Genomic DNA, 27,802 nt, shown 5'->3' on the forward strand with positions numbered 1-27,802 from the left:
TAACTAGGGCAGGCAATAAATCCTTACTAGAAATACTCATATTTTGAGAACGAATAAACATTCACTTCAGTTAGACCAATCATTTACTGGTCAATTAATTTATAACATTGCCAAGTCATGTCCTTATTAAAAAATGTTTTTTTTACCTTCTCTTAATCCAAGCTCAAACAGTGCCTTTCTAAAATTGGTGCTTTAAAGTTATGAACAAGACAAAGATACGTATCTGCAAATTAATAAAAGCTTTTATTAAATAATTTTGTTTTACAGTAGTTGGGTCATTAAAATAATTGTTAAGATAGTTCAACTTATGTTATTTTACTTCCTTTGGTTAACTGTATAAACATTTTTATAGGCTGAGTTTCACTTTTACATGGAATATATTTGTTCATGACTCAACTTTTTGTTTTTTAATGATTCTGGGACACCTAAGTATTCTTCACGGTGCATATCCCTCTCTCTAGAGGTTGGCAAGATTTTGATTTTAATGCAGTTTTCTGGTATTTTCCTTCATTTGGTTTCTTTTCCCAAGGTAGCAAAAATTAAATTTCCTTATCTGACTGTATCTCACCACCTCCTAAGATTACTTTTCAGTAGTTCCATTGGCTTTGACTTCCTTTCCATTAGTCAGTTGCAGCCTCCATTTACAGAGAACTATAGAGAATCATAGACAGATTTCCAGCATTGAGGAGGTCCCTCAGCATTGATTCTTCAATCTTAACTAAACACTTACACCCACTATTTTGGAATTTGTCAAGTTTAAAAATCATTGTTAGTATTCTACCTTCCTATTAACACAGATATTTGATTTCTGTGAAAGCAAGTCCTTCTATGATCTTTTTCCTGATCATAGATTCCCTGATCTATTTGATTATCAATGCATGGAGGTTCTTACACTGATAGTTCAGTGAGTGAGTGCAATTGAGGTTGCTACTTCAGTTGGTTAGATGGCTAGCATGTGGTTCACATTAATGCCAAAAGCACAGGTTGTATTCTCATTCTGGCAGGGACCCTCAATCTGTACCGGAAAGTGGAAAGACATTGGAAAACTGCAATTGCCAAAAACTACTGTAAAAATGGTTCAGGATCTCGCACCATCCAACAATTAATCAAGGACCCACCTTCAATATGAACACAGATAAACAATGAAGTGAGTATATGAAGTTGCTAAGTACTGAAACATGTGAACATATTACAAGATTTTTGGTCCTTCCTGAACTTAGCCAGGTAGTGATGTTGGTGCAAACAGTTTTATATTTGGGAGATGTTGGCGAGTTTATGTCGACCAGGGTACTTGCACTCTTGCACATGAACTGTACCGTCATTCCAAATCTAAAAGAACACAGGTCACTTCCGTCAAATAGCCCATTGCTTTTACAGGCTCACAATAAAGTGTTGCCACTTGGGTAAAACATTTAATGGCTTGCTGTGTTTTGGAGCATTTTTGTGTGTGCCCATTGCATAACTATTACAGGGGGAGCTTTGACTGCAGTATTGCCATGTCAGAGATTCCACCACTGGCATTACTGGGCCAATTTTGTATGCAGCATTAGTATCTACTTTGCAGCATTTATTACTACACTCAATCATATTAATTAATAAATCATTGCATCACCTACAGTACTAATATCCTTGTATAAAATGAAGACGTCCATACGGCATGTTCATTTCTAATTTGCTGCATCGTAACCCTCCAGATTTTACGGAAAATGCAGTAATTTTAAATACTTATATGCGTTTTATTTGTTTAAAAAAATGTTTTTCTTGCTACATCATTTGACTTACTACCACTCCCAACCAAGCTCCATGGCAACGCCCTGTCTGACAGCAGCTGCTAGTTTGTCAATGACGTAACCGCACAGCCTACCAGCCAATGGCTGGTCACTTCAGTCTACTGACGCGCCTTCCGGTAGCGGATTCGGTTGGTGACGCAGAAGCCTGAGCATTAGCGAAGAAAATATATCGGGGGGGCGGAAAAAAAGTCGAAAGAAGAAGAGAAAAGAGAGCAAGAGAATTCAGGAGACTGTAGCTGGTGTTTTGAAGCGGGTTGCGGCGGTGTTTTCCGACGTGACGGCAGAAAATAATCGACTCCGGATTGGTCTGTGCCGAGCTCGGTTGTTTGGGCCCGGACAGGTAAGTGTGGGATCGGCCTGTGTCGGGACTTGTTCGAGCAGCCGCCAAATTGAGTCCCAGCCACCGGACTGCACTGAGTATGCGCCCGTTTGTAGGGCCAACAGCCGCGCATGCGCTACAACGAGTGCCAGCTACAGAGGGAGGGGAGGGTAGTGTTGAATATAGTTGTTGCTGTTAGATTTCGGCGCCAGTCTATCATTTCCAATTTAAAACAAAATCTTAATCCCCCCATTAATAATTAATATGTTGTACAAGTGCCGCCGCGTTCACATACGACGTGGTTTTAAACGCAGCTCTTTTTTAATACTAAGAGCAAGTACCCTATTTACTAATGGTTGGTACATGGAGGAAACGAATTAAGAGTACTTTTTAACCGAAAAAAAGGGGATCTCGATGTAGTCGTTTGACAAACGCTGACACAGCATGTACAGACAGACATTTGTTTTTTTTTTGTTTACCACGTTTGTTCGTCCCTGGTATACTCTGGAGAGCCTGTGCTGTTGTTGTAGAACCGGGCTTCACTTTTTGTCAACGTCTTTACGCATGTTTTTTTTTGGAACGGGATTTCGTAGATCATTCTAGAAAGCCACAAAGATGTTAAAGTGAAATTACTTAAACGCCAAGCTTGCCAAGGATGAAAGTTGAAATTCTGATTGTTATTTTTTAAGGGAAGTTTCGACTTTAATTTGCTACAGGCTCTTAGCCCGTAATTTGGCGTGTTAAGTTTCTCAGTGCGCTGAAAGAGACACATTGTATTTCACTGCACCTAATAAATCGCCTTCTGCCTAGTTTGATTTGAAGAGAATGCGTTACTTTTTTGTATATATCGTTAATCAGAGGAAAACGCGATAACTGATTAGATACCTTTCCACAAACGGATTGAATCTGATTTTGGAAATATTTATCTCCCTTGTATATTGACTTAAACGCCATTTAGTAACGATTACTTCCGATTCCAATTCCGCTGTGCTGAGGTTGTATTAGTTTTGTACGGATTTAGATCAACCTTTTATAGACCAAAAGATTACATCGGAGATAGGTTACGCAAACCAGTTATTCAGCCCAACTGGTCCGTGCGGATGTTTTATGCGCTAGTCGAGCTTTCTAACTGCCTTTCTCAGCTACCTTCATTAATCTAATCTAAATCTGTTATCCAAATTTTACCCTTCTTTCCTCCTCCTTCCACCCCCCCCTCCACCCAACATACGCCCAGTCACTTCTAAGAAGGTTACTTTTAACAGTTTAAATAACTTTTTTTTCCAAAAATTTGCAAACTGGTTGCTATAACAAATAAAACATCAATGTAAGGTAACAGCAGTTAAATATTGACATGGATGACTCTAGACTGCTGCTCCCCGCTTCTGGTGGAACTGTGAATGGCATTCTGACACCGACACTACATCAAGAGCGGCTTTTTCATGAAAGTGTTTTCGCATTAAAATGCCCGAGTATGCCCAACACTTCTCTTAACCAACAGGAAAGCAAGTTGGGTTATTTTCAGATCAGCAAACTGTAACCAGTGAAAATCAGCGGGACCTTAACAATTAGTGATCTATTAATGATTTGAAGGGGTGGATTGGATTGAGCCAAATTTCTTGTGTAAAAATATAAATAGGAAACCAGTTTGTTTGGAGGATGCTCAAGTCTGCAAAAGGATATATGAAGTTTAAAGGGAATAGTATAATGTTGGAAAATGAGGTTGTTGACCTTGGCAGGAAGAACAATAAAACACAAAAAAAAATCGAGAGTGCTAGAAATTGAAAACAAAACCATAAATTACTGGAAGAACTCAGCCGGTTTAGCAATATCTGTGGAGGGAAAGCAGAGTTAGCGTTTCAGGACCAGTGACCCTCCTTCAGAACAGGACAAAAAAACAGACCACTTAAATGGAGAACGGTGACAAAATACTGTGTTACAGAGGGATCTGGATATCCTCGTGCATGACTTGCAATTAGCATGCTGTTTTCGGTTTTCTGTCCCGTTGGTTTTCTAACTACCTGCTGCATACCCAGTCTGACAGACCTGTCACTTCAAATTCAGTCAGTCATAGTACTGCCCCAAGGTCTCTTGGCATATGAAAAATCTGTTCCTCATGCAGAGTACAAGCTATACTCTTTACCCACAGCCCTCTGCTTTATCCTGCTTGTTACCCCATCAAATAATATTAGTACACTTGCCAGGTGTGATTCTCCCTTCATGAAGCATTGCTATCTCGGTTTAGTATTATATATTTTTAAATACTCTGCTCTAATCCTTTGATTTAAAAAAAAGTTCTTTAGAAAACTGTTCATGCATGGTAGAATTTAGAATTCGGTTTGAAGGCAATAATGTAGGTCTGAAAAGACTTGCACAAATAAGGGGCCTTTTACAAAGGAATAAGGGAAAAATTCACTCACTGGAGTGGTGTCCACTGTGTGTCCTTGGGGGTCTTTTACACAGATCATTTGATTCAGATCCAAAATAGCTTTATCCCTGTTTGCATCCACAATGTATTCAATGAAACTGTCCCAAATTCAGTTTTTTGTGTGCATTTGGAAAAGTGTGGCCTAATTAGGACAGTCAGCATGGCTTTGTGTGCGGCGGGTCATGTCTTACTAACTTGATCACTTTCACCTCCTTGAAATATTCAGTGAGGGTAGAGCACTGGACGTTGCCTAATGGATTTTAGTAAGGCTTTTGACAAATTGCCTTTTGGTAGACTCATCCAGAAGGTTAAGATGGAAGGGATCCACAGTAACTTGGCTGCTTGGATTCAGAATTGGCTTGCCCATAGAAGGTGCAGGATAGTGGCAGAAAGGTGTTACTTTTCCGGCTGGCAGTCTGTGACTAGTGGTGTTGCACTTTGGGAGATCAAATGTTAAGGAAAACTATACAGACAGTGGCAGGACCCTGAACAGCATTGATCGACAGAGGGATCTTGGGATTCAAGTCCATAGCTCCCTGAAAGTGACCACACAAGTAGATATGGTGGTAAAGAAGGCATATGGCATGCATGCTCTTTTGGTCAAAGCATTGAGTACAAAAATCAGGATGTCATGTTGCAGCTTTATAAAACTTTGGTTAGGCCACATCGTATTGTGTTCAATTCTGGTCGCCACATTACAGGAAGGATGTGAAGGCTTTGGAGAGGGTGCAGAAAAGGTTTGCCAGGATGCTGCCTGAATTAGAGGGTATGAGCTACAGGGAGAGGTTAGAAATGCTAGGATTGTTTTCTCTGAAGTGGAGGAGACTGAGGGGAGATTTGCTGGAAGTCCATAAAATTGAAATGCATAGGTAGGGTTGACAGTCAGAATCTTTTTCTCGGAATTGAAATGTCTAATACGAGGGGGCGTGCATTTAAGGTGAGGGAAAAATTTGAAAGGAGATGAGGGGCAAGTTTTTTTAAATGTGCTAGGTGCATGGAACACACTGCCTGGAGTGATGGTAGATGCAGATACGATAGGGGCTTTTAAGAGGCTTTTAGATAATACGCAAGGAAAGGAGTGATGTAGATCAAGGATTAGTTTAATTTGGTGTCACGTATTGCGTAACATCGTGGGCCAAAGGGCCGGTTCCTCTGTACTGTTCTGTGTTCTATGAAGCTGTTCCAAATACAGTTTATGAATTCTTCCTTGTTGCTACCTTGGCCAATATGATGTTGCAAATGTTCATGAAGATTAACATCATATGATTGTATTCATAAAAGGCAATAATCATATCTTTTATTTTTGTTTTAAAATGTAAATTAAGTTCTAAATTGTGACAAGGCTGACTTTGTATTAGACAGGAACTTTCAAAAGTTGATTGGGGAAGGCTGTTTGTATATAAAGGGACATTTGGCAAGTAGAAGACTTTCAAAAGTGAGATAATGAGTTCAGGGCCAGCACGTTCCTATTGGTGTGAAGGGCAAGGCTAGCAAGAGAAGAGAACACTGGATGACTAGATCTCTTGAGGCTGTCCTCAAGAAAAGGGAGGCATATGTCAGGTATAGATTGCTATGATCAAGTGAATCCCTTGAATGTAGGGGGAGTTGGGACTACACTTAATAGGGAAATCAGGAGGGTAAAAAGGAGAAATGAAATAGCTTTGGCATTTTAAGGTTAAGGAGAATCCAAGCGATTAAGGGCAAAGGAGTAAGTAGGGAGAGAATAGGGCCCCATAAAGATCAATGAGGCTGTCTCCATCAGGAGATGGGTGAAATCCAAAATGAATATTTCATGTCTTTCTCTACGGTATATACTGACACGGAAGCTGGGAACTTGGAAATAAGTAGGGATGTCTTGAAAAGAATCCACAAAGAAGAGGCAGTGCTGGAGGTCCTAAAATCCCTAAAGGTAGATAAATCCCCAGATGCTGATCGTGTTTCCCAGGAGGTTGTAGGAACCTAGGGAAGAAACTGCAGGGCCTCTAGCAGATATATTTGTATCATCAACAGTCATGGGTGAGGTGCCAGAAGTCTGGAGAGTGGCTAATGTTGTGATATTATTTGAGGCTGCAAGGAAAAGCTGGGTAATTACAGATTGGTGAGCCTGAAGTCAGTAAGTTGTTTTGAGAAGATTCTGAGCGACAGGATGGAATGTATTGGGAAAGGCAAGGACTGATTAGGGATAGTCAGCATGGCTTTGACAATTCTTCACACAATTAAATTTGAGCTTTGAAGAGGTGACTGAAGATAGATGAGGGAACTTCAGTACATGTTGTCTACATGGGCTTTAGCATGGCCTTCAAGGTTCTGCATAGTCGACCAGTTAGTAAGATTAGATCACACGAAATCCAGGGAGATCCAGTTCTGAGGAAGGGTCACTGGACCCGAAACATTAACTCTTTTCTCTCCACAGATGCTGTCAGATATGCTGAGCTTTTCCAGTAATCTGTTTTTGTTTCTGATTTACAGCATTTGCAGTCCTTTCAGTTTTTATTTGGATACAAAATTGGCTGGATGGTAGGAGACAGAGTGGTAGTAGATGATTGTTGTTTATACTGGAGGCCTGTGACCAACGGTGTGCCAAAATGATTGGTCCTGGGTCCACATGTTAGTCATTTCCATAAATGATATGGATGTGAATATAGGATGCATGGTTAATATGGTTGCAGATGACACCAAAATTGGTAGTATAGTGGACAGTGAAGAAGGTTATCTCTGAGTACAGTAGGACACTGACCAACTGGGCTGGTTGGCCAAGGATTGGCAGATGGAGTTTAATTCTGATAAACGCACCTTGAATTTTGGCAAGACAAACCAAGGCAGGACTTGCACATTTAATGGTAGGGTCCTGGTGAATTCTGAGACCTAGGGGTGCAGGTGCCTAGTTACTTGAAAGTGGTGTCACAGGTAGACAGGTGTTTGATATGCTAGTCTTTATTGACCAGAACATTGTGTACAGGAGGTGACACGTCATGTTGTGGTTGCACAGGATATTGGTGAGGCCTCTTTTTGAATACTGCATTCAGTTCTGGTCTCCCTGCTCTTGGAAGGATGTTGTTAAACTTGAAAGGCTTCAGAAAAGATTTCCGAGGATGTTGCTGGGATTGGAGGGTTTGAGGCTGCGGTGTTTTCCCCTAGAAGTCAGAGGCTGAGGGGTGACCTGTGTAGAGGATAATAAAATCATAAGGGGCATGGAAGTGGTAAATAACCAAGGCCCTTTTCTGAGGGTAGGGGAGTTCAAAATTAGAGGGCATAGGTTTAAGGTGAGAGGAGAAAAAGTTAAAAGGGACCTGATGGGCAACTTGTTCATGCAGAGGGTGGTGGGTGTATGAAACAATTTGCCAGAGGAAGTGGTAAAGGGGAGTGCAATTAGGACAGTTTTTAAAAGAAACATTTGGACAGATACATAGGAAAGGTTTGGAGGGATGTGGGCCAAATGCAGGCAAATGGGACTAGTTCAGTTTAGGAAACCTGGTCAGCATGGACAAATTGAGCCAAAGGGTCTGTTTCAGTGCCATATGACTCAATGCCTCAATTGTGAGCGGACCCTTGAGCTACTCCCACCCGTGTCTTCTTTCCCTTATTGTTCTTACCTCCATCTATATGGATTCTTCATCTTCCAGTCCAGGATCATTTCTTGCCATCAAACTTTTTCCATGCCCTAATAACAAAGCTGATACCCCTCTTCTCCACCCCCCCGCCCTTTCTTTCTGCATGGCATTTTGAAAAGTCATATAGCCTAAATATTTATTTTATCCTCCCTACAATCCTCACTCTTGTATGAACCTCAACTATTGGACAAGTTCAGGGCTGAGGCTCCTCAAAATCTACCTCTTAAGTTCCCATACCTGCCGCACCTGCAGTCATGTGGTTGTGTTCCTGATCACAGTTAAATCAGGTTTGGTCTGAGGAGTGTGACTGCCTCGTGGACCAAAATAGCCAGGTAACTTCTACTCAGTGTGGTGCAACGTCTGCAGCTTGGACTCCAGCTCAGTCGCTCAGAGCTTAAGTAGCTGGAGCTGTGTAATCTTACTACAGATGCTGGATCATCTTGCTGTCCTGCAGCTCCCACATGCTGCGACAGCAATACATCACCTGGCCTGCCACTTCTATTGTATTCAATTTAATTCATAACTCTATCCCTGTTCTTTGCCCTTTTACTGTAATTATTGATTCTCATGTATACCCTAAAGCTATTTTTAAGAAAGAAAAGACTGGATAGCTAAACACAAACTGAAGACCTCATCTTTACTTTTAAAGACTAGAAATACTCAACATTGCTTTGTTAGGCAAAAGCAACCAATCACCCCTCCTTCCTCCTCTTCGTTCCTTGATGCTGAACTCTTGCAATTTATTGTTAGCTGCATTAAGTTGGCAATAGATGCTCCAAAATAAAGGGCTTGGTTCAGTCACTTAATGAGGATCCAGTTTCACCTGGGTTCTTGACTAGTCTCCTCTTTGATTGCAACCCTCTGGGGGATGGGAACAAACCTCCTTAAGGCTAGCACCTACAAAATTTAAACTAGGTCTTGGTTTAATGCTGACTACCAGCTAATGAGGCTACATTAGGTTTGATTAGAGCTGAGACAGACTGATTCGCCACTGTTAGCCTTGACAGCTATGCTTTGAACAAGACTGTGTGAAGGAAAGTTTAAAGCAATCATACTGAGATTTCTGAATTGATCATTAGTTTAGATGCCATTTCGAATTTGTTTTCAATTTTGTAGGTTGAGGGGAAATGAGAGAAAAGTGATTGAAATGCCTCAAAATAAAGTTGAAATTTCATTTTTTGGCCATACAATATTTGAGTTATTATTTTGGATATTTTATTGTAAATATTTATTCTTTTCTAGGTTAATTGTCAAGAAAGATTGGACGAATTCTGTGTTTCTTCAATGAGGAACTACAGGTTGATCTTCTGCCACAATCTCAAGCAACCATAGCTGGCTAAAAAAAATGCTTATTCACTAAGGGTGATTGGTGTATAAGTTATTTTTTAAGTGGGTGTCTGTGCTCAGAGGTAGGTTTCTGGATTTGGGACATTATTATTTAATGTTCTTTTAATCAGTTGATTCTTCCTGCACAATAATCTGGCAAGAGGAGCCATGCCAGTTTTCTTATTCTTGAATTACCTGTTAATTGAAATGATTTTCCATGTTTTTTCAATCTTTTTTGTGCTTTTTTTTAATCAGACATGTATTTTATAAACTAATAATTACAAGTAGATTTAGTTTTAATCTAAACCAATACAATCATATATTGGATGTTTTATATAGTGAATTTCATGGGTTTTATGCACCTATAATCCTGTGTCGGTGTTATCCAAGGCCTTTTTCAGCAATAAATCAGTGTGATAATAGTATTTGTATTGAGATAATCTGATCGTATTTTCTCATCTCTCATTTTACAGAATAAGAGGAGCAAAGCTAGCTAGCTATCAGGACCTTGTTTTACATTAGATTTCATTCTAATTGTAGTTTGAGTCAACTGTTGTTTATTTTCTCACTATACAATTCCATGCACCATCTGTAACCAAAACAAAAAGAAAGAAGAGTTAATGGGAAAAGAACAAAACAAAAGCAATAAGTGGAAGAGAGGAGATAAACAGCAGTAGTTGAGACTAATGAGACCATTGATGTACCATATGCAAGCCCACAGGAAACTAATTAAAACATATTTTTGCAGACCTTTTCCAACTCTATTCTTACATTTGAAACGATAACTACTTGTGCAAAAAGGGCCATTTATTTAGAGTCTTGGTCCCCGCATGGATGAAAGTGCTCAATTCTAGAGATAAGTGACTGCCTTTAGCATCAAATTAGCATTTGGTTATGTGTTGTGGCAAGGAGGCCTGGCAAAGTTGAAGTCAGTGGAAACTGGTTGGGGAGCAGTGGTGACGAAATGTGACAGACTTGAATTAGATCTAGCAACTCGACTGGGTATTCACGAAGCACTGAACTGTCAAGAATGCAAAATTGTACTCCAGCACAATCTGCAGCCTTGTGCCCTGGCATATCCCCCACTCAACTGTTACTTTTAAGCCAGGGAATCAACCCTGGTTCACTGGGGAGTTCAGGAGGGCATACCAGGAGCAGCATCGGCATCAGCATCAGGCATACTGTGAAGCTATCAAACAGGACCACTTACCTGACAAACAGCATAAGCAGCAAGTGATAGAGCTAAGTGATCCTACAACCAATAAATCAAATCTAAGTCCATAGTCCAGCCACATCTAGTCATGAATGGACGTGCACAATTAACTTACTGGAGGAGGAGCCTCCACAAATATTCCCATCCTCAATGATGAAAGAGCCCAACAATCGCCTCAAAAGATGAGGCTGAAGCAATTGCAGCAATCTTCAGCCAGAAGTGCTGAGTGAATGATCCATCTCTGCCTACTCCAATGGCTACCACCATCACAGATACCAGTCTTCAGCCAATTCAGTTCACTCCATATGACCTCAAGAAACTATTGGAGGCATTGGATGGTGCAAAGGCTGTAGGCCCTGATGACATTCCAACAATAGTACTGAGGACTTGTGCTTCAGAACTTCGTGCTCCCCTAGCCAAGCTCTTCCTGTACAGTTACAGCACTGGCATCTACTTGACAGTGTGGAACATTTTCCAGGTATGTGCTGTACAGACAAAGCAGGACAAATCCAACTTGACTGATTGCGCCCCCCCTATTGGTCTACTCTCAGTTGTCAGTAGACTGATGGTCGGTGTCATCAACAATGCTATCAAGCAGTGCCTGCTCAGCAATAACCTGCTCGGTGACACCTAGTTTGGGTTGTGCCAGGGCCACTCGGCTCCTGATCTCATTACTGCCTTGGTTCAAACATGGACAAAAGAGCTGAATTCTGGAGGTGAGGTGAGAGTGACATTTCTTGACATCAAGGGCACATTTGACCAAATATCACGTCAGGGAGCCTTAGAAAAACTGGAATTAACTGATTTCAGGAGGCAAACTCTCTGCTGGTTTGAGTCATACATGGAAACTGGTTGTGGTTGCTCGTCAGCCATCTCTGCAAGAGTTCCTCAGGGTAGTATCCTTGGCCCAATCATTTCAGCTGCTTCATCACCAGACCTCCCCTCCCTCTATAAGGACAGAAGTGGGGATGTTTGTCAGTGATTGCATAACTGTTCAGCCCCATTTGTGACTCCTTGGATATGAAGCAGTCCATGTTCAAATGCAACATCATCTAAACAGTAACCAGACTTGGGCTAACAAGTGGCAAGTAACATTCATGCCACACAAATGCCAGGCACTGATCATTGTGAAGGAACAATCTAACCACCAGCTCTTGACATTCAGTGTGACCATCACTGAATTCCTCACTATCAATATCCTTGGTTACCATTGACCAGAAACTCAACTCCATTAGCTACATAAACACTGGCTACAAGGGCAGGTTAGAAGCTAGGAATATTACACTCTCAAAGTCTGTCTGTTATCTACAAGGCACAAGTCAAGAATGCAATGGAACACTCCCACCTGCCTGGATGAGTGCAGCTCCAACAACACTCAAGCTTGACACCATCCAGGATAAAGCAGCCTGCTTGATTGGCACCACATACACTCCCTCCACCAAAACTTAGGCCACACTGCTACTATTTACAAGATACACTGCAGAGCTTCACTAAATTAGATAGCACCTAACAAACCCATGACCACTTCCATATAGAAAGACACGGGCAGCAGATAAATGGGACCACCACTATCTGCAAGTTCCCCTCCAAGCCATTCACTGTCCTGAATTGGAAATATATCATCGTTCTTTCACTGTCATTCGGTCAACATCTTGAATTCCCTTCCTAACAGCATTGTGGGTCTACCTACAGTGTGTAGCCTGCAGCAGGTAACCATCACCATCTTAAGGGGCAACTAAATATGCTGGCTAGTCAATTATGGCCACGTCCCATGAATGAAGAAAAACAATTTGAATAGATCAAGTCAAGTCCAGCTTGAAAGAAGATGGCTGTCTGTTTGGAGGTCAGTCATCCCAGTCTCAGGATGTTGCTGCTGAGCTCCTCAGGATAGTGTCCTCACTCCAAACGTCTTCAGCTTGATTGATAACCTTCCCTTTATTAAATGATTAGAATTGGAAAGGTTTGGTGATGGTTAACCAATGTTCACTAATATTTGGGATTCCTCACGTACTGAAGCAGTTTATTTTCAAATGCAGCAAGTCTTTGAGTAATCAGGCTTGGGTTGATGAGTGGTAAGTAACGTTCATGCCATGAATACCAGGCAATGATCATTTACAAGTTGATAATCCACTCATCTCCTTGTGATATTACCATCATTGAATCCTTCTGTATCAACGTCCCGGTTACCATTGACCAGGAACTGAACTGGCCCAATTTTATAAATACTGTGGCTACCTGTCATGCAGATGGTGGAATTTGAATTGATTAAAAATCTGGAAATAAAAGTCCAATGAAACTGTTATCGATTTGTCACAGAAAAATGGTTACTAATGTCCTTGAGATAAAGAAACTGCTTTCCTACCTGGTAACTCCAGGTAGGTAACAGCAGTGTGGTTGATTTTTCAACAACCCTCTGTCCATCCCTAATTACCCATGAAAGCTGGCCTAGTCAGTAGTGCCCGCATCCTGTGAATGAACTATTTTAAAAAAAAAAAAAAAAGCCAGCCAGATGCTGGGAGTTCTGTGGCAAGTAACTTGTCTTCGGACTCCCCAAAGCCTGTTCATTATCTGTAAAGCATAATTTAGGAGTGTGATAGAATTCTTTGCACTTGCCTGAAGTGGTGCTTAAAGGAGGATGGTTATAGCTACAATGCTTAACCTTCAGACAGTTCCAGGAGGAGATGGAGGGATAGTTTTTTTATTTGACATAACTGCGTAGGATGTAATATGTGACTGAGACCTATTTTAGTACTGTGGCAAGTTGGACACTTTTTATTTGAAGGATTCCAACATGGAGTTCCATGAAATTGGAACTAGGCAAAACATTGTGATGTTGGCGATCTGGGTGGGGGGGTTGTAATTTGAGAAGTACGGGGTTGAGAGTTGCCCTCTTGAGAGTTTGACTTTTGAGGAGTGATAATTGCAGATTTAAGGAAGAGAGACAATCTGAGAAAATACTGCTAATGGTTATGGAAGTTGGGATACTTTCTAACATAGTTTAACACTGGGTACATACCTCCAATCTGTATATCAACCCTGGATATAACAACATCAAGAATTTGGGTAAAGCAATTTGTGCTAGTTACTAATTTAAAATTTTAATAGAATTTGAAAGGTTGGGGATTCAATTCCTGAAACACATGAAGTACCAAAATGTTGTGTTTAGGATGAGATCAGGAGGGAAGGAGTGGCTCCCTTCTTTCCTATTCATTTGATTGTAAATTTTTGATCTGCAAATTTTTGAAGAGTATATCTGCCAATTCATTATCTATTTAACTTTGCTGTTTGTAAGGAGCTAGCTAAGCAGGGTTCCTAGAGTTTAACCAGTATTTGCTCATGATGCACAGTAAGCAATGCCAGAGGAGATTCAGTATTAGTGTTTTTTTTGTTTCCTTTGTGTGCTTTTACTCTGAAACTAGTCTTTCATAGCACTGTATTTAAGAATCTGAAGGAAAAATAGTTGACAAAATTTGATCCGCTAATGACTTTCTTTTTGAAGATACTTAGGTAGTCTGGTGAATGCATGTCCTAGAAAGCCAATGTTGAATGCTTACAAATGAGCAAAATACTGCAGATGCTGGAGATCTGAAATAAGAACCAAGCTTTTGAACAGAAATTGTCAATTCCAATATGACCTCCAGAAGAGCCATATTGGACTTGATGTTAACTCTTTCTTTCTTTCTATGCAGATGCTACAGACCACATGAGTTTCTTCACAACTTTACATGCATTCTATAATAAAAAGAATGTGCTTTTGTAATGGTATTGACTAACAGCAATTCCATCATGTCTTTGTCAAATGATAAGATGGCTAAGTGGCTTGGGTGTTGTTGACTGTTAAGCTGCACAATGCTTGAATTGCATTGTTGCATCTGTTTGAGTAATGTTGGTGTTTGTGTGCCCCACATTTGTGAGCCTCAAGATTTTTCTGAGTAAAGGAAAAGGAATTTTATTACTACGTAACCCAGAGAGAAAAGAATGAGGCAACGTCACGTTCATGGAAACATAAGTACAAAGTGAGGGTGCAGTATAGTGTCCAATATGAGAGAAAAAGAAAATGCAGTTCTAAATTTGGGAAAGTGAACAGTTCTTGGAGGTAAAATGGTCGTGAGCAGTGTCTTGGATCAGCAGCTGTATTGCACATATATAGATGGGTTTCCTGAAGCTTGGCTCAACCTGTGATCAGGTGGTGATTTTCTAAATCTGTCTCCTTTTTAAAAACTATTTCAATTTGTGACAGTGCCAGGTATTTAAAATCAGATAGTAGAAGTTGAAAATTGATAGAGATTTAAATGTGGTCTAAGCATTTCGTATAAGATGTTTTTTTTTCCCCGAGCTTCAGTTTGTTGTTTTTGAAGGTAATTTTGAGGTCAAGCTACAGGATAGATGATTTTGGCTAATGTTGATGCGTAGGAAGCTATTGGATTTTTAAATTGAGCGATTAGTATGTGAGCACACTTGCCACCTATATCAACACAAGCATGCACGTGAAACTGCACTCCACATTGCCAAAACCATTCTTTTCTCGAAATAAGATTAAGCCAGTGGAATTAACAAAGCTGCTTTGTTCAGTCTTGGTTCTGTTGTAGAAAATATAAGCGCTCCTAATCAAAGATATCATTTGCTTGTACTTAGCATATGTATAAAGTAATGTTTTGCTATCCTTGTTTTACTTGTCCAAGGTGTACCAGTTTCTCCCAACACTACCCACTCCTCTCCCTTCCCCTCACGCCATTGTTGAAATCCCAAATAATAGCTTGTCAACCTGAATTTTCCTCACCTATTCGTCCAAGTCAAGTATTATTCACTTTGATCCAAAATATTTTTTTCCCTAACTAATCAACTCCTGAACTTTTCCCACTTCCCACTGTTTCACATTCTCCTTTGAACACATTACTTGCATGGATTTTTAATGTTGTAAAATATCTGAAGTCTTTTTTTTAAAAAAAAATATATTTTTATTATGCACTTTATCTGTCTGACAAATCCTATGCTGAGCTTTATATCGCTCTCCAAAGGGAAGCAGGAAAAAAGGCAACTCCCACTGGTCAGGATAGTTGATAGGCTTAAAAAGCCCACAATAGGACTTTTTAAAACAAAAAAAAAAAAAGTCAGTCGAAGTAGGCACAACTTCTTCCCCAAAATTTTCAATGGTGTCACCATTATCGATATTTCCACCTATGTCCTGGAGATGACAATTGATAAGGTTAACTGGGACAGCTATTTCAGCCTGAGGAATGGTATTGAAAGTATTCCCGCTATCTACAGATATCAAGTCAGCGGTATGAGGATATGTTTACCTGCTGCTTGCCTTGGATGGTTGCAGTTGTGAAGTTGTGCTTAAATGATGATCTGGCACACCGTTTAAATGGACTATTTTGACCTATTATGAGCTCTATACCTATCCTCCAGTGCTGTAGCTGCAATATCTATTACGGTTATGCCATGCATGCAAACCAGTTGCTTCAGGAGGACCTCCTAATAGGGCGTGCAAGAAATAAATATAACCTCACTCTCAGTGGAAAGTGTTGGAAATACTCAGGTCAGGTAGTACCTTCAGATGGAGAAATTGCGTTAATGTTTCAGATTTTGATCTTGCATCAAATGCTATCAAAGTCATAGACCATGTTGAGAAGAGCATATCCTTCATTGGAATCAAATACTGTAATCATTAGTTAATATGATCGGTATAAAAAGGCATTATTTCACTTTGCCTACTATGTTCCAAGAGTACCTAAGGCTGGACAATAAAATGACTTTTCTGCATTCTGAAAACACTGACCTGTTTTTTTGGAAAAAAAAAACTGGAGTCTCTTAATTGGCACCTACCTGCATTTGCTCTGTTTAGTTATAGTCTTTTAATTTTCTTGTGCATAATGCCAATGTTCAACTGCCATTGAAATGGAATATCTCAGAAATTACACATTAGTAGTTAAGAGACAATATTCCTGACCTTTGTAGATGAGTGCATCTGCTGACAAGTCCAGAGTAGCATCTTGTGCAGATTTGGCAGTATTGTTATGTACTAGTCCAGACCTCCTTTAAACTTATCAAGGAAATAGCCTAGACCTTCACTTGCCTTCAAGCAAGATCAAAGTTTAAAGTGCTCTTTTACAGATGCAATGCATTTGAATGTGCTACTCAGTTTTAAGCAAAGCACACTGTTTATTCTTGCATCTAGTTATTATACAAGCAAAAGAAGGAAGAATTGGTATAATTTGAACGCTATTGGGAAAACTTGACAGAATAATAAATTATTTAACTACTAAACAACAATTGTTGCAATGTAGTAACATCCCATAAACACACCCTTGGCAGAGTCCAGTAAAATAGATTCTCTCATGCGATTCTGGCAGCCAAAAAGAGAAGTCTAGCTTTTAGCTGTAACAGAAAATTCCAGTGGAGAGAGTGAGACAGCTTCCATAGCCAACTTCAAAACCTCAGCAACTACTGAAACCTAAATGAAAACCCTGGATCTGTGGGACCCTGATTCAACCTATTCATGCTGTTTCTATTCCAATATTTTTTAAACCGCCAAAGCCTCAAGCTGTTTATTTTATTGACCAGGACAAAATCCATCTCTTAAAGCCAAAGTATTATCACAATGTTAATAATCTGTCAGTCATAAATCCAAAACTTTACTTAACTTTGTTTCCTATGTCAACGAGAGAAATAGGAACAGGCCATTGAACCCTCAGGCCCACTCTGCTATTCAGTGAGATCCTGGCTGATCTATTACTTTGATACAATTTTCTTGCACTATCTCTGTATTCCTTTTTTTAAATTTAGTAATCCATCAAGCTCAGTTTTGAATGAAATAAATGACTGCTTCAACAGGCCTCTGGGCAGTGAATTCCAAGATTCACCACCCTCCCTGGGTGGGGGGGGATGGATTTCCGACAACTCTAAGCAGTGTACCTCTTATTCTGAGATTGTGCCCTCTGATTCTAGATTCCACAGTCAGGGATAACATCTTGCATCTCACCTGTGGATTCTTGAGATCATGAACACAAGAAATGAGGAAAAAGGGGACAAATGGGCCAATTGAACCTCCTGCACCATTTACTAAAATGTGGCTGCTCTGTGTCTCGGCCGTCGTCTTGACCATATTTTGTCCATCTATCCCAGATGACCTTTTGATGTCCCCTGCTGAAATAGAATTTATTCATCTGTTTTTAAAAAGTTCAATAACCCTGCCTGTACGGTCTTTTGAGGTAATGTATTCCAAAGTGCCCCAACCCTCAAAGGAAAAAAAATTCTAATCTCTTGAAAGAGTGACCCATAATTTTAAAACTGATCCACAAGAGGAGCCGTCCTTTCCATGTCAATGTTATTTAAAATGATTCAAGATGCGATACACTTCATTCAAACCACCCCTCACCCTTCTAAACTCCGGAAGAAATAAGCTAAGTCTGTCCAATTTATGCTTGAGACAACATGCTCATTTCACGTCTCAGTCCAGTAAATCTCTGGACTGTTCCATTACAGCTAAATATTGGCATCTACCTGACTGGGCGAATAATTGCCCACATATTTCCTGTTTTCAAAAAGCAGAACAAATTCCACCTGTCCATTTACAGCTGTATCAATCTAATCTGGTTAGTAAAGTAATCAAAGGAGTCATCGAACAGCACCTGCTTGTTGATGCTAAGTTTGGGTTCCACCAGGGCACCTCAGCCTGTAACCTGATTACAGTCTTGGTTCAAACGTGGCCAAAAGAGCTGAACTTCAGAAATGAGACGAGAGTGATTGCCTTTGACATCATGTTTGGCCAAACGTGACATTACAGGGCTCTAGCAAAACTTGAATTAGTGGGAATTGGAGGTGAAAGCTGTCTGGAGTCATATACCTGGCACAAAGGTGGTTGTGATTGTTGGAGGTCAGATATGTCAGCTCCCAGAGTATCTCTGCAGGAGTTCCTCAGGATAGCGTCCTTAGCCCAAACATCTTGAGCTGCTTTATCAATACTCTTCTGTCCCTCATGAGGTCAGAATTAGTGGAAGCATCAGCAAACATGACAATATTCATTACCATTTTTGATTCCTCAGATACTGAAGCAGTCCATGTTCAAATACAGCAAGACTTAGACAGTTGTCAGATTTGGGTTGACAAGTGGCAAGCAACGTTTGTACCTTTAAAAGTGCCTAGCAATGACTGACTGTCTCCAACAAGAGACAATCTTAGTTATTTCTTGACATGCAGTGGCATTATTATCATTGAATCCCTTGCTGTCAACATCTGGGGTGTTACCAGTGACCAGATGTTGATTGGCCATATTAATACTGGCTACAAGAGCAGGTCAGAGGCCAGTAATCCTGTAGTGAATAATTCTCCACCTGGTTTCCCCAGTACGCTTCCATCATCACTAAAGCGCAAGTCTGAGTGTGATTGGAATGCTCCTTTGTCTGCGTGAATGCAACTCCAGTGTGCTCAAGTTTGACGTCATTCAGGAAAAAGCCTGTTGATTAACAATATATTCAGAGACATTCGTTCCCTCTGCCACCTATGTACAGTAGTAACATGTACCATCTACACGATGCACTGCAGAAATTCACCAAGACTCCTTGGACGGTATCTTCTAAACCTATGACCACTACTCTGGAAGGACAAGGGCAGCAGTTTCATGAGAACACCACTGCCTGCATGCTTCCCTCCAAGCTCCACAACATTCTGACTTGGCTATGTAATGTATCACCATTCCTTCTGTGTCAGTGGGTTAATAATCTGGAACTTCTTCCCTAATGGCATTGAGTGTAATTAAACCAAATAGACTGCAGCGCACCAAAAAGGCAGCTTGCCAACACCTCAAGGGCACCTAGGAATGGGCAATAAGTGCTGGTCCAGCCAATGAAGCCTATCTTCCATGAATGGAAAAAAAGTTAATCTTTCCATAAATAAGCGCAAAACCGCACCCAGTACTTCAATGTATAATTGAAGTAGAACATCCATTTTACACTCAATTCCTGTCCAAGAATATATTCCCATCAGCTGTCGTAATTAATTGCTCTATCTGCAGACAAACTGTTTGTGACTTGGACACCAGAGCACCTCGGTTCCTCTGCACCTCCAGAACTCCACAGTCATTCTCTGTTTAAGCAGTAGCCTGCCTTATTAATCATGCTGCTGTCCCATTTTCTCGCATTATGCTCTATCTGTTAGATTTTTGCCTATTTGTCTAGGACCAGAGAGTATAATTTCTGGGTAAGGTTTTGCCCATTTAAGACCGAGCTGGGGAATCTTCTCTGAGGAAAGTGAATCTGCGATTTTCTTCACTAGAGGCTGGCTAATTAAGTACATTCAAAGCTGTGATGAACAGATTTTTAACCACTAAGGAAATCAAGATTATGGGGATAAAGCAACAAAGTGGAGTTGAGGATTATTGGAGCAGCTATGATTTCATTGAATGATAGAGCAGACTCGATGGGCTCAATGGCTTACTTCTCCTCCTACATCTTATAATCTCATGGTCACCTATCTATGACTTCCTTATGTTTTCATGAGATACTTTCCTAAACTTTGTGCCTATCCCTTTGATCTCCTCAGTAAAGTCATTGTTGTAAGCTGAGAAAGGTTGAGATCCCAGTACAGACCCCATGCAGGACTCTCATCCTGCCAATCCTGAAAACATGACCCATTGATTCTGCCTGTTTTATTCCTGCCAGCAGTATTGTTGCTGGCGTAGTACCTGTTGCAACATGAACTTTTAATTTTTGCAATACTTTTATGACACTTTATCAAATGCCATCTTGAAATCCAGGTATCATCTATTTACAGGATCTTCTTTATCCACAAGATGTTTCTGTTTCAAAAAACCCCAATAAATTGGGCAAACATGATTTTCCTTCAAAACCACACTGTTCCTAGTTGCGTTGTTTTTCTAAATCTGCAGCTATCATATTTTTAATGATTGATTTCAAACATCTTCTCTCAGACCCGTCAGGCTAACTGGTCTGCAGCTTCCAGTTTTCTGCCCCCTTGCGTTCTTCAATAGAGGGATTATATTTGCTGTTTTGCAGTCTGATGGAATCTTTACTAAATCTTAAATTTTGGAAAATGAGCACTATTGCATAGTACCTCCAATACTACCTCGTTTCAGTAACATCCATCTCTACCCAGAGACGTGTCAGCCCACAGTTCTATCAGTTTGCTTAGTACTACTTCTCTCCTTTTTTTTTAATATACTTTAACTTCCTGTCTATCACCACCTGATTTAGAGCTATTGCTGGATTGTATTTCATCTGTACGGAAGACTGAGCAAAACGTTTGTTCCTCTGCTGTTTCCTTAGTATCGACTAATAATTCTCTACTTTTGCTCTTCAGAGGACCACCAGTCAATTTACATATTTTTTCCTCCTTAACACCTGTAGACACTCCTGCTGTTTGGTTTTACATTCCTAGCTAACTTCCTCTGTACTCTAATTTCTTCCTCCTGATTAACTCTTCAGTCATTCTCTGCTGTTGTTTATATTCTGATCAGTCATCTGATCTGCCACTCACCTTTGTGCAGTTACATGCTTTTTCCTCAAATTCAGTGCTTTTTATAACTACTTTTGTTAAATACAGATGGGATGTCCTTCCTTTTGAAGTTGTTCTTTTTGTAGGAATGTACTTATTCTGAATGTTCTGAAATATCCTCTTCAATGATGCAGCTGCCTCTCTTTATCTGTCCCCTAGACTAGTATGCTGCTCACTTTACCTTGGCTTTCATGCTCACATAGTTACTCTTATTTAAGTTTTTAAATTAGTAGTCATTCACTGTGCTCTCCATTTGAAACAGAATGCAAAATTCAATCAGTGTGGTTGCTCTTACCTCAGCACACTTCTACTCTGTGGCCCTTAATTAATTGTGTCGCATTACACAGTGGCAAGCTTAATATAACCTGCTTTGTGACTAATTCCAAGAAGTGCTACAGTAAGAAACCATCTCAAATGTATTCAATAAGCTTCTCTTCCAGGCTACAACTGCCAATCTGAATTTTAAATTTTTGCCCCTGTTTTAAATGTAGATTAAAGTCACTCATGATTATTGGCATCCTGTTATTGTACACATTGCATCTTATGTACTTGATCACTGTTAGGGAGGGCCTATAGATCACTTCCCCAAATGATTCTTTCCTCTGTTATTCCTCAACCCAAACCAATTCTATATGCTGAATTGCAGAAATGTCATCCTTGATTAAAAGTATTACTTTTCCACTTTTTACCTAGCTTCCTATTTTTCTTGAATATCATATACCTGTCAATATGCGTGACTCTGCCATCCTTTAGTCGTATATTTGTTGTGGCTATCAAATCGTATTTATTAAATTGAGTGTGCACTATAACTTTGCATTCATAACAAAATAAACCATATGCAATCTGATACAAAATCCAAAAAAAAGGCTGATATCCATTTGCCAACAAGATTGTTTGCTGTACCTGCAGGTTAGCCATTATGAATTGTAAACCAGGATGCCCATGTCACTTCTGGAAGTTCCAATCTTCCCAGCATCATACCACTTAAGAAATACACATTGTATTTCTGTTTCTTCTACTAACCTCATATTCTTCCACACTGTTTTGCCTGCTAAGTGTTTGCCAGCTCACTGAGCCTTTCCAAATCCCGTTGAAGCATTTTTGCATAACTCTAACAACTCTTATGTCCACCTAGTTTTGTGTAATTTGCAATGTGAATGAAAAACTGAAAGATAGGAGAAACTGCAGTAAGAGGATGGCTGTACATTTTGAATTATTTTATGAACTACACAGTGAAATTACATGTAGTGAAATTAATTTGGTGTTTATTGAACACAGTCCAATTTGGTGACCTCAAACAAATTAAGTTTCAGCTTAGACTGAACAGTATATCATAGATTTTATGACACTGCTCCTGTCCTGAAATATCACATTATCTGGCTTTTTATGAGAAGCATTAGAGACATTTTTGCTACATATTCAAAATAGTTCTTTTAAAGGAGAGGGACAGGTATTTCAATTCTTCCTGTAATCTGTGTATAAAGATTCTAGTTATTTCTGTAAAATGTGTAAGCGTCTTGTATACTGGAGAGGGCTCATAATATTTGCTATCTCACTCACTTATTTGCTCAGTCTAGGGGCTGTAACAATAGTACTTTTTTTGGAATTGGCTGCATTAACAGCTCAGGATCAGAACAATATTTCTATTTCCAATTCCAGGCTACCTGTGAACAGCTGATATATGGTCTTGGTGTGCAAGAGACCATTTCAAAGTTTGTAGATGACAAAACTTGGAATTGTAAACTGAGGAAGGTGTTGTTGTTAGTGGATGGATAGGTGGAAGATAGCTTGGTGCGGGGAAGTGTGAGGTGAGGTACAAAAAATAGGGAGAGACGGTAAAACAAAGGCATTTTTCTAAAGGGCATGCTGGAGCAGAGAGACCTGGATGTTCGTGTATAAGCCATTAAAAATGGTAGGACCGATAGAATGAGTCCTTTTTGAAAAGGCATAGAGTTTTCTAGGCTTCATAAGTAGGGGCATAGAGTAAGAAAGCAAAGAGGTTATACTGAATCCATATGATACGTGGGGCTGATGCCTGACCAAGTTTTGTGTACAGCTCTGACACCACACTTCAGGAAGGATGTGAGTTAATTGGAGAGACTGTCAAAAAATTTAATGGTTAGTTCCAGGGGCAAGAAACTTCAGCTATGAAGGTATTTTGGAGAAGTTGAGATTTCCTTGCCTTGGAAAGGAGAAAGCCAAGAAATTTTGCACAAGTTTTCAAAATGGCACAGTGGTAATGTCCCTACCCCTGGACTCAGACCTGGGTTCAAGTCCCACCTGTTCCAGAGGCGTGTAATAACATCTCTGAGCAGGTTAATTAGTCTAATAGGTCAAAATCATGAGAAGTTAGGACTTTTAGAAAGATCATGAATCAGAGGGCACTGTTTTTAAGTGTTCTGCAAAAGAAGTGAATATGAGGTGAGGGGGGAAAAGAACTCTCTCTCGTCGTGCTTTGAGTTTGGAATAAACTGCCTGGAAATTTGGTGGAGGCATTCAAGAGGACAGTATATGATTATTTAAAGAGGAATAATGTGCAAGGTTATAGGGAAAAGGCAGAAGAATGGCAGTGAGTCAACGTTCAGAGAGCCAGAATAGTCGCCTGCACTGTATCGATTATATAATTCTATGAAATCAACTGAAGACCTGGTCTTGATTTAACTTTGGCTGCTACGTACCTGCAAAGCTTTATGTAGTTAATAGAATTGTGATCAGTTTTTCCTGAGTATCTAGATAGTTAATGGATTTCTGCTTTTCTGTTCTAATTGCAAGTTTTGCTGCTCAATCTCCAGTAGAAAGTGCTGTCCTTCCTGCTTGTTTCCACAGATTAAGAGCTTGCTTAATGGGAAGTTTCTGTTTGAAACTGCTACCATGCTACTGCAACACCTTTTTTTAAATGGTTTGTCTCGCTTTCCTGAGGTTGAAACTTGATGCATATCAAGATTTAAGCTGCCGACAGTGTAATTCCACGTGAACAATTTTCTTTTTGTCTGAACCAAGATATTTATTCAAGGGTAGCATCACTGCCTAGGATGATCCATTTTCACCCGGCGTGCACGTACACGCTCAGTTGATAGATAGCATTAAGTAGATAAAAACTTACTGTGCTGAAATTATTTTCCATCTTCTATGCCATGGGTTTGAAACCAACTGTACTGTCCTTGTGTGGCATCAAAATATATTTATTTTTCAGGTGATTCAGATTTTCTAGAGTGCTACTTTTTCCTTTCATGTTAGGTTTTTTCAATGTTGCTATCTCTTAATAGATAATGTAGTCATATAATAACACACATACAATAGTTAATTTTGAATTTTTCTGTTTTAGATAGCTAAAATTTCCAAACTTTGTATACACTGAGCCCTAAATTGGGAATCTTGTGAAACCCACCAATCCAATCCATCTTGCCAATTCGGAGTACCTGCCCTTTATTTGTACTCCTGACTTGATTCAGCTAATTTACCTTCAATTCCATGAACTTCAGTTTTAGCTAGCAATCTCTCATGAGCAACTTTTATCGAATGCCTTCAGGGACTCATACAAATAACATCCATAGATATTCACCTGACCATTTTTCAAAAAAAGTTATAATTTACAAATTCTTCCTGATTAGCTGCTAATTTGCAGAAAATTTTCTATCCTTACTTTTATACTCTAGTAATTTCCTGTTTTTAAAACATAATGTTGAATGAGAAGTTTCAGCTTTTCAGAATTTATTTATTCTACTATAGTTTGCCTGATATTTTCAAAATTGAAGATATCTTGGTATTCGTTAATGTTCCAAATAGATATTTATATTCACAACATAATGTATGATATGTTATTGAGGAGAGAGTACACTGCATTTAGTTAACTATTTACTGCTCAATTTATTAGCACTAAGCCAACTAAGCCAACTACACCAACATGTTGCTCACAAGAGAAATTAAAAATACTATTTTCCGCCACAGATTGGACTATATCCCAAGATCAAAATCTCAAACCTTCATTGTCATCGAGCTCTACAGCATGGAAACAGACCCTTCAGTCCAACTCATCCATACTGAACAGATATCTTAAATTAATCTCGTTGCATTTGGCCCATATCCCCCTCAACCGTCCCTATTCATGTACCCATCCAGATCCCTTTTTAAATGTTGTAATTGTACCAGCCTCCTCCACTTCCTCTGGCAACTTGATCCATACATGCACCACCTCTGTTCGAAAAATTTGCCCATTAGGTCCCTCTTAAATCTCTTCCCCTCTCACCTTAAACCTAAGTCCTCTAGTTTTTGATTCTCCTACCCTGGGGAAAGGACCTTGGCTGTTCACTGTATCGATGCCCCTCATGATTTTGTGAACTACTTTAAGGTCACCCCACAGCCTCCCATGCTCTAGGGAAAATAGCCCAGCCCATTCAGCCTGTCCCTATAGCTCAAACCCTCCAACCCTGGCAACATCCTGTGTAAACCTTTTCTGAACCCTTTCAAGTTTCACAACATCCTTCCTATAGCAGGGAGACCAGAATTGAATGTGGTATTCCACAAGTGGCCTAACCAATGTCCTGTACAGTTATAATATGATGTCCCAGCTCCTGTACTTGATGGAGAGACCAATAAAGGCAAGCATACTAAATGCCTTCTTCACCATCTTAACTACCTGCGACCGTACTTTCGAGTAACTATGAAAATGCACTCCAAGGTCTCTTTGTTCGGCAACACTCCCTAGGACCTTCCCATTAAGTGTACAAGTCCTGCCCTGATTTGCCTTTCCAAAATGCAGCACCTGACATTGATTTAAATTAAACTCCATCTGCCGCTCCTTGGCCCATCTGATCAAGGTCCTGTTGTACTCAGGTAACTTTCTTCACTGTCCACTACACCACTATAATTTTGGTGTCATCTGCAAACTTACTAACAATACATCCTGTATTCACATGCTGCCTCTGAGTCCCATGCTACCTTCCTCCGTCACACAAATAAGGAATCTGAGTGCTCTCTGAACTCCCATCTTCACCTTGAGGCAGACTAGAAAGCAGGCCATGTTGGAGGTTAGTAATATGACTGGCCAAAACAGCCACTCCAGTCAGAAGTTTCATCTCCCCATCCGTCTGCTCTTCCAGGCACAGAATCCATGACAGAGCAGAATGGGAGGGAACCTGTGATTTGAGGAGGAGCTGGAGAGAGACGCAATCTCTGTTTGGAGGAACAGCACCTCAGATTCTGTGTCTGCTGTGTACAACAGCAAATTTGCCTGCAGCCCAAGTGTGTTTTAAGGTGCTGGTCCTTACAGTTTTGGCTGTTGATTGTGAACTTGACACATCAAAAGTGACCTTTCTTGTGAATATGTGCAATACTAATGAACTGAATGTTTAATATTTGTCAAATTATTTTTCCCCTGGAAGTCAATGAGTTGTCATTGCTGTCATTTAAGGATGTGATCTGTTTATATTCTTGTTGCTATTGTCTTTAATTTCTACAAATTATTCATATTACAAATGATTGGGCTTGTTTGTTCAAAAATTTTGTATGATTTTTCACATTTGTAGTTCTGTTTAATTATAAATTAGAATGAGTGATTCTTTATAACAAATATGAATTTTTATATTTTAGAAGATAGTGAAGGAGAAGTTCAATGTCACGAATGTTTAAACTGTTGTAAGCTGAAAGGAGTAAAAAGGAAAAATTGTGCTGATATGCTTACTATTTTCTTGTACAGACAAAACGGCTTTGCTTTTTGGCTGAAGGAAGATATGAGGAAGAGCTTCTCTCCTTCACCGAGTAACAACAACTCTTTAACTACTAACAAATTTTTCGGAGTTCCTCTTAATGAGCTACAGAAACAGGGACATCATCCAGGGAATGGATCTCGATTATTAGTAAAGCATATTGTGGAGTATCTGGAGGCATATGGTGAGTGAAATTCTGCGCAGTTTTAAATATATTTGAATATATGTAAAACTGTGCAAGAAACTTTTAGGCTTAGTACTTTTGGTGAAGTAAAATAGACTGAAATAAATCTTGGAAATATTCTCATTTGACAATTTGACAGTCTCTCCGGTGTGTAATTTTTAACTCCTCTTTTGTCAGCTGTTCGAAACTGAGAAGGTAATAGCACATTTAATATAGCTGCAATTTAAAACTGAATCTTGGCTTTTTCAAGGAATTGAATTTTAATTTATATTCTGAAAATTCAAGAAACCAATTTGGGCAAAATGAAGCCAGTCTAATCTGCTTAAAGCGGGACTACAAGGGAAGTGGGTGAGATATGCCCTTAAGAGTAGAAATGATATTTATGGTTCTTTTGCATTTGTAATGTATATGGCCTTGTGCTATTTAAAACTCTAATTTGGTTTAGCGTAATAAATTTGGATAATACGCATTTGGTGAATGAAATACATAACAGGCATGCATTTGGCTTAAGTTGAGTGACATTGACAAAACAATCGGTAAATCTAAGTCAGTAATTTATCAGAACTTCTTATGTTACTGCTGTCAGAATGTTTGTTTTTATTTTTTAAACAAATGGTTGTTCACTGCAATTTGGGTTCTAATGTAACACTTTGCACATTAAACTTGTAAAGTAACATGAGCATCCTTTGATTTCCTGAGCATGTATATTTTATA

General features: G+C 39.6%; 1 protein-coding gene across 4 annotated transcripts in view; it reads left to right on the plus strand.

Annotated features, from left to right (window-relative positions):
- The first annotated feature begins 1,871 nt into the window (after window positions 1–1,871).
- Window positions 1,872–27,802, plus strand: part of LOC109929117 (protein FAM13B) — a 107,528-nt gene continuing 81,597 nt past the window's right edge. Inside the window, exons 1-3 of one of the 4 annotated variants that reach the window (XM_048603865.1) lie at window positions 1,872–2,130; window positions 9,388–9,554; window positions 26,895–27,088. In XM_048603865.1, coding sequence (XP_048459822.1) covers window positions 26,929–27,088 — 160 coding nt within the window. In that variant the 5' untranslated portion in view covers window positions 1,872–2,130; window positions 9,388–9,554; window positions 26,895–26,928. The remainder of the gene's footprint in view (window positions 2,131–9,387; window positions 9,555–26,894; window positions 27,089–27,802) is intronic. The other 3 variants (XM_048603866.1, XM_048603867.1, XM_048603868.1) reach the window with 3 other exon arrangements.

The sequence above is a fragment of the Rhincodon typus genome, chromosome 12 (genome assembly GCF_021869965.1).
Source record: "Rhincodon typus isolate 14 chromosome 12, sRhiTyp1.1, whole genome shotgun sequence".
NCBI classification, from domain to species: domain Eukaryota; kingdom Metazoa; phylum Chordata; class Chondrichthyes; order Orectolobiformes; family Rhincodontidae; genus Rhincodon; species Rhincodon typus.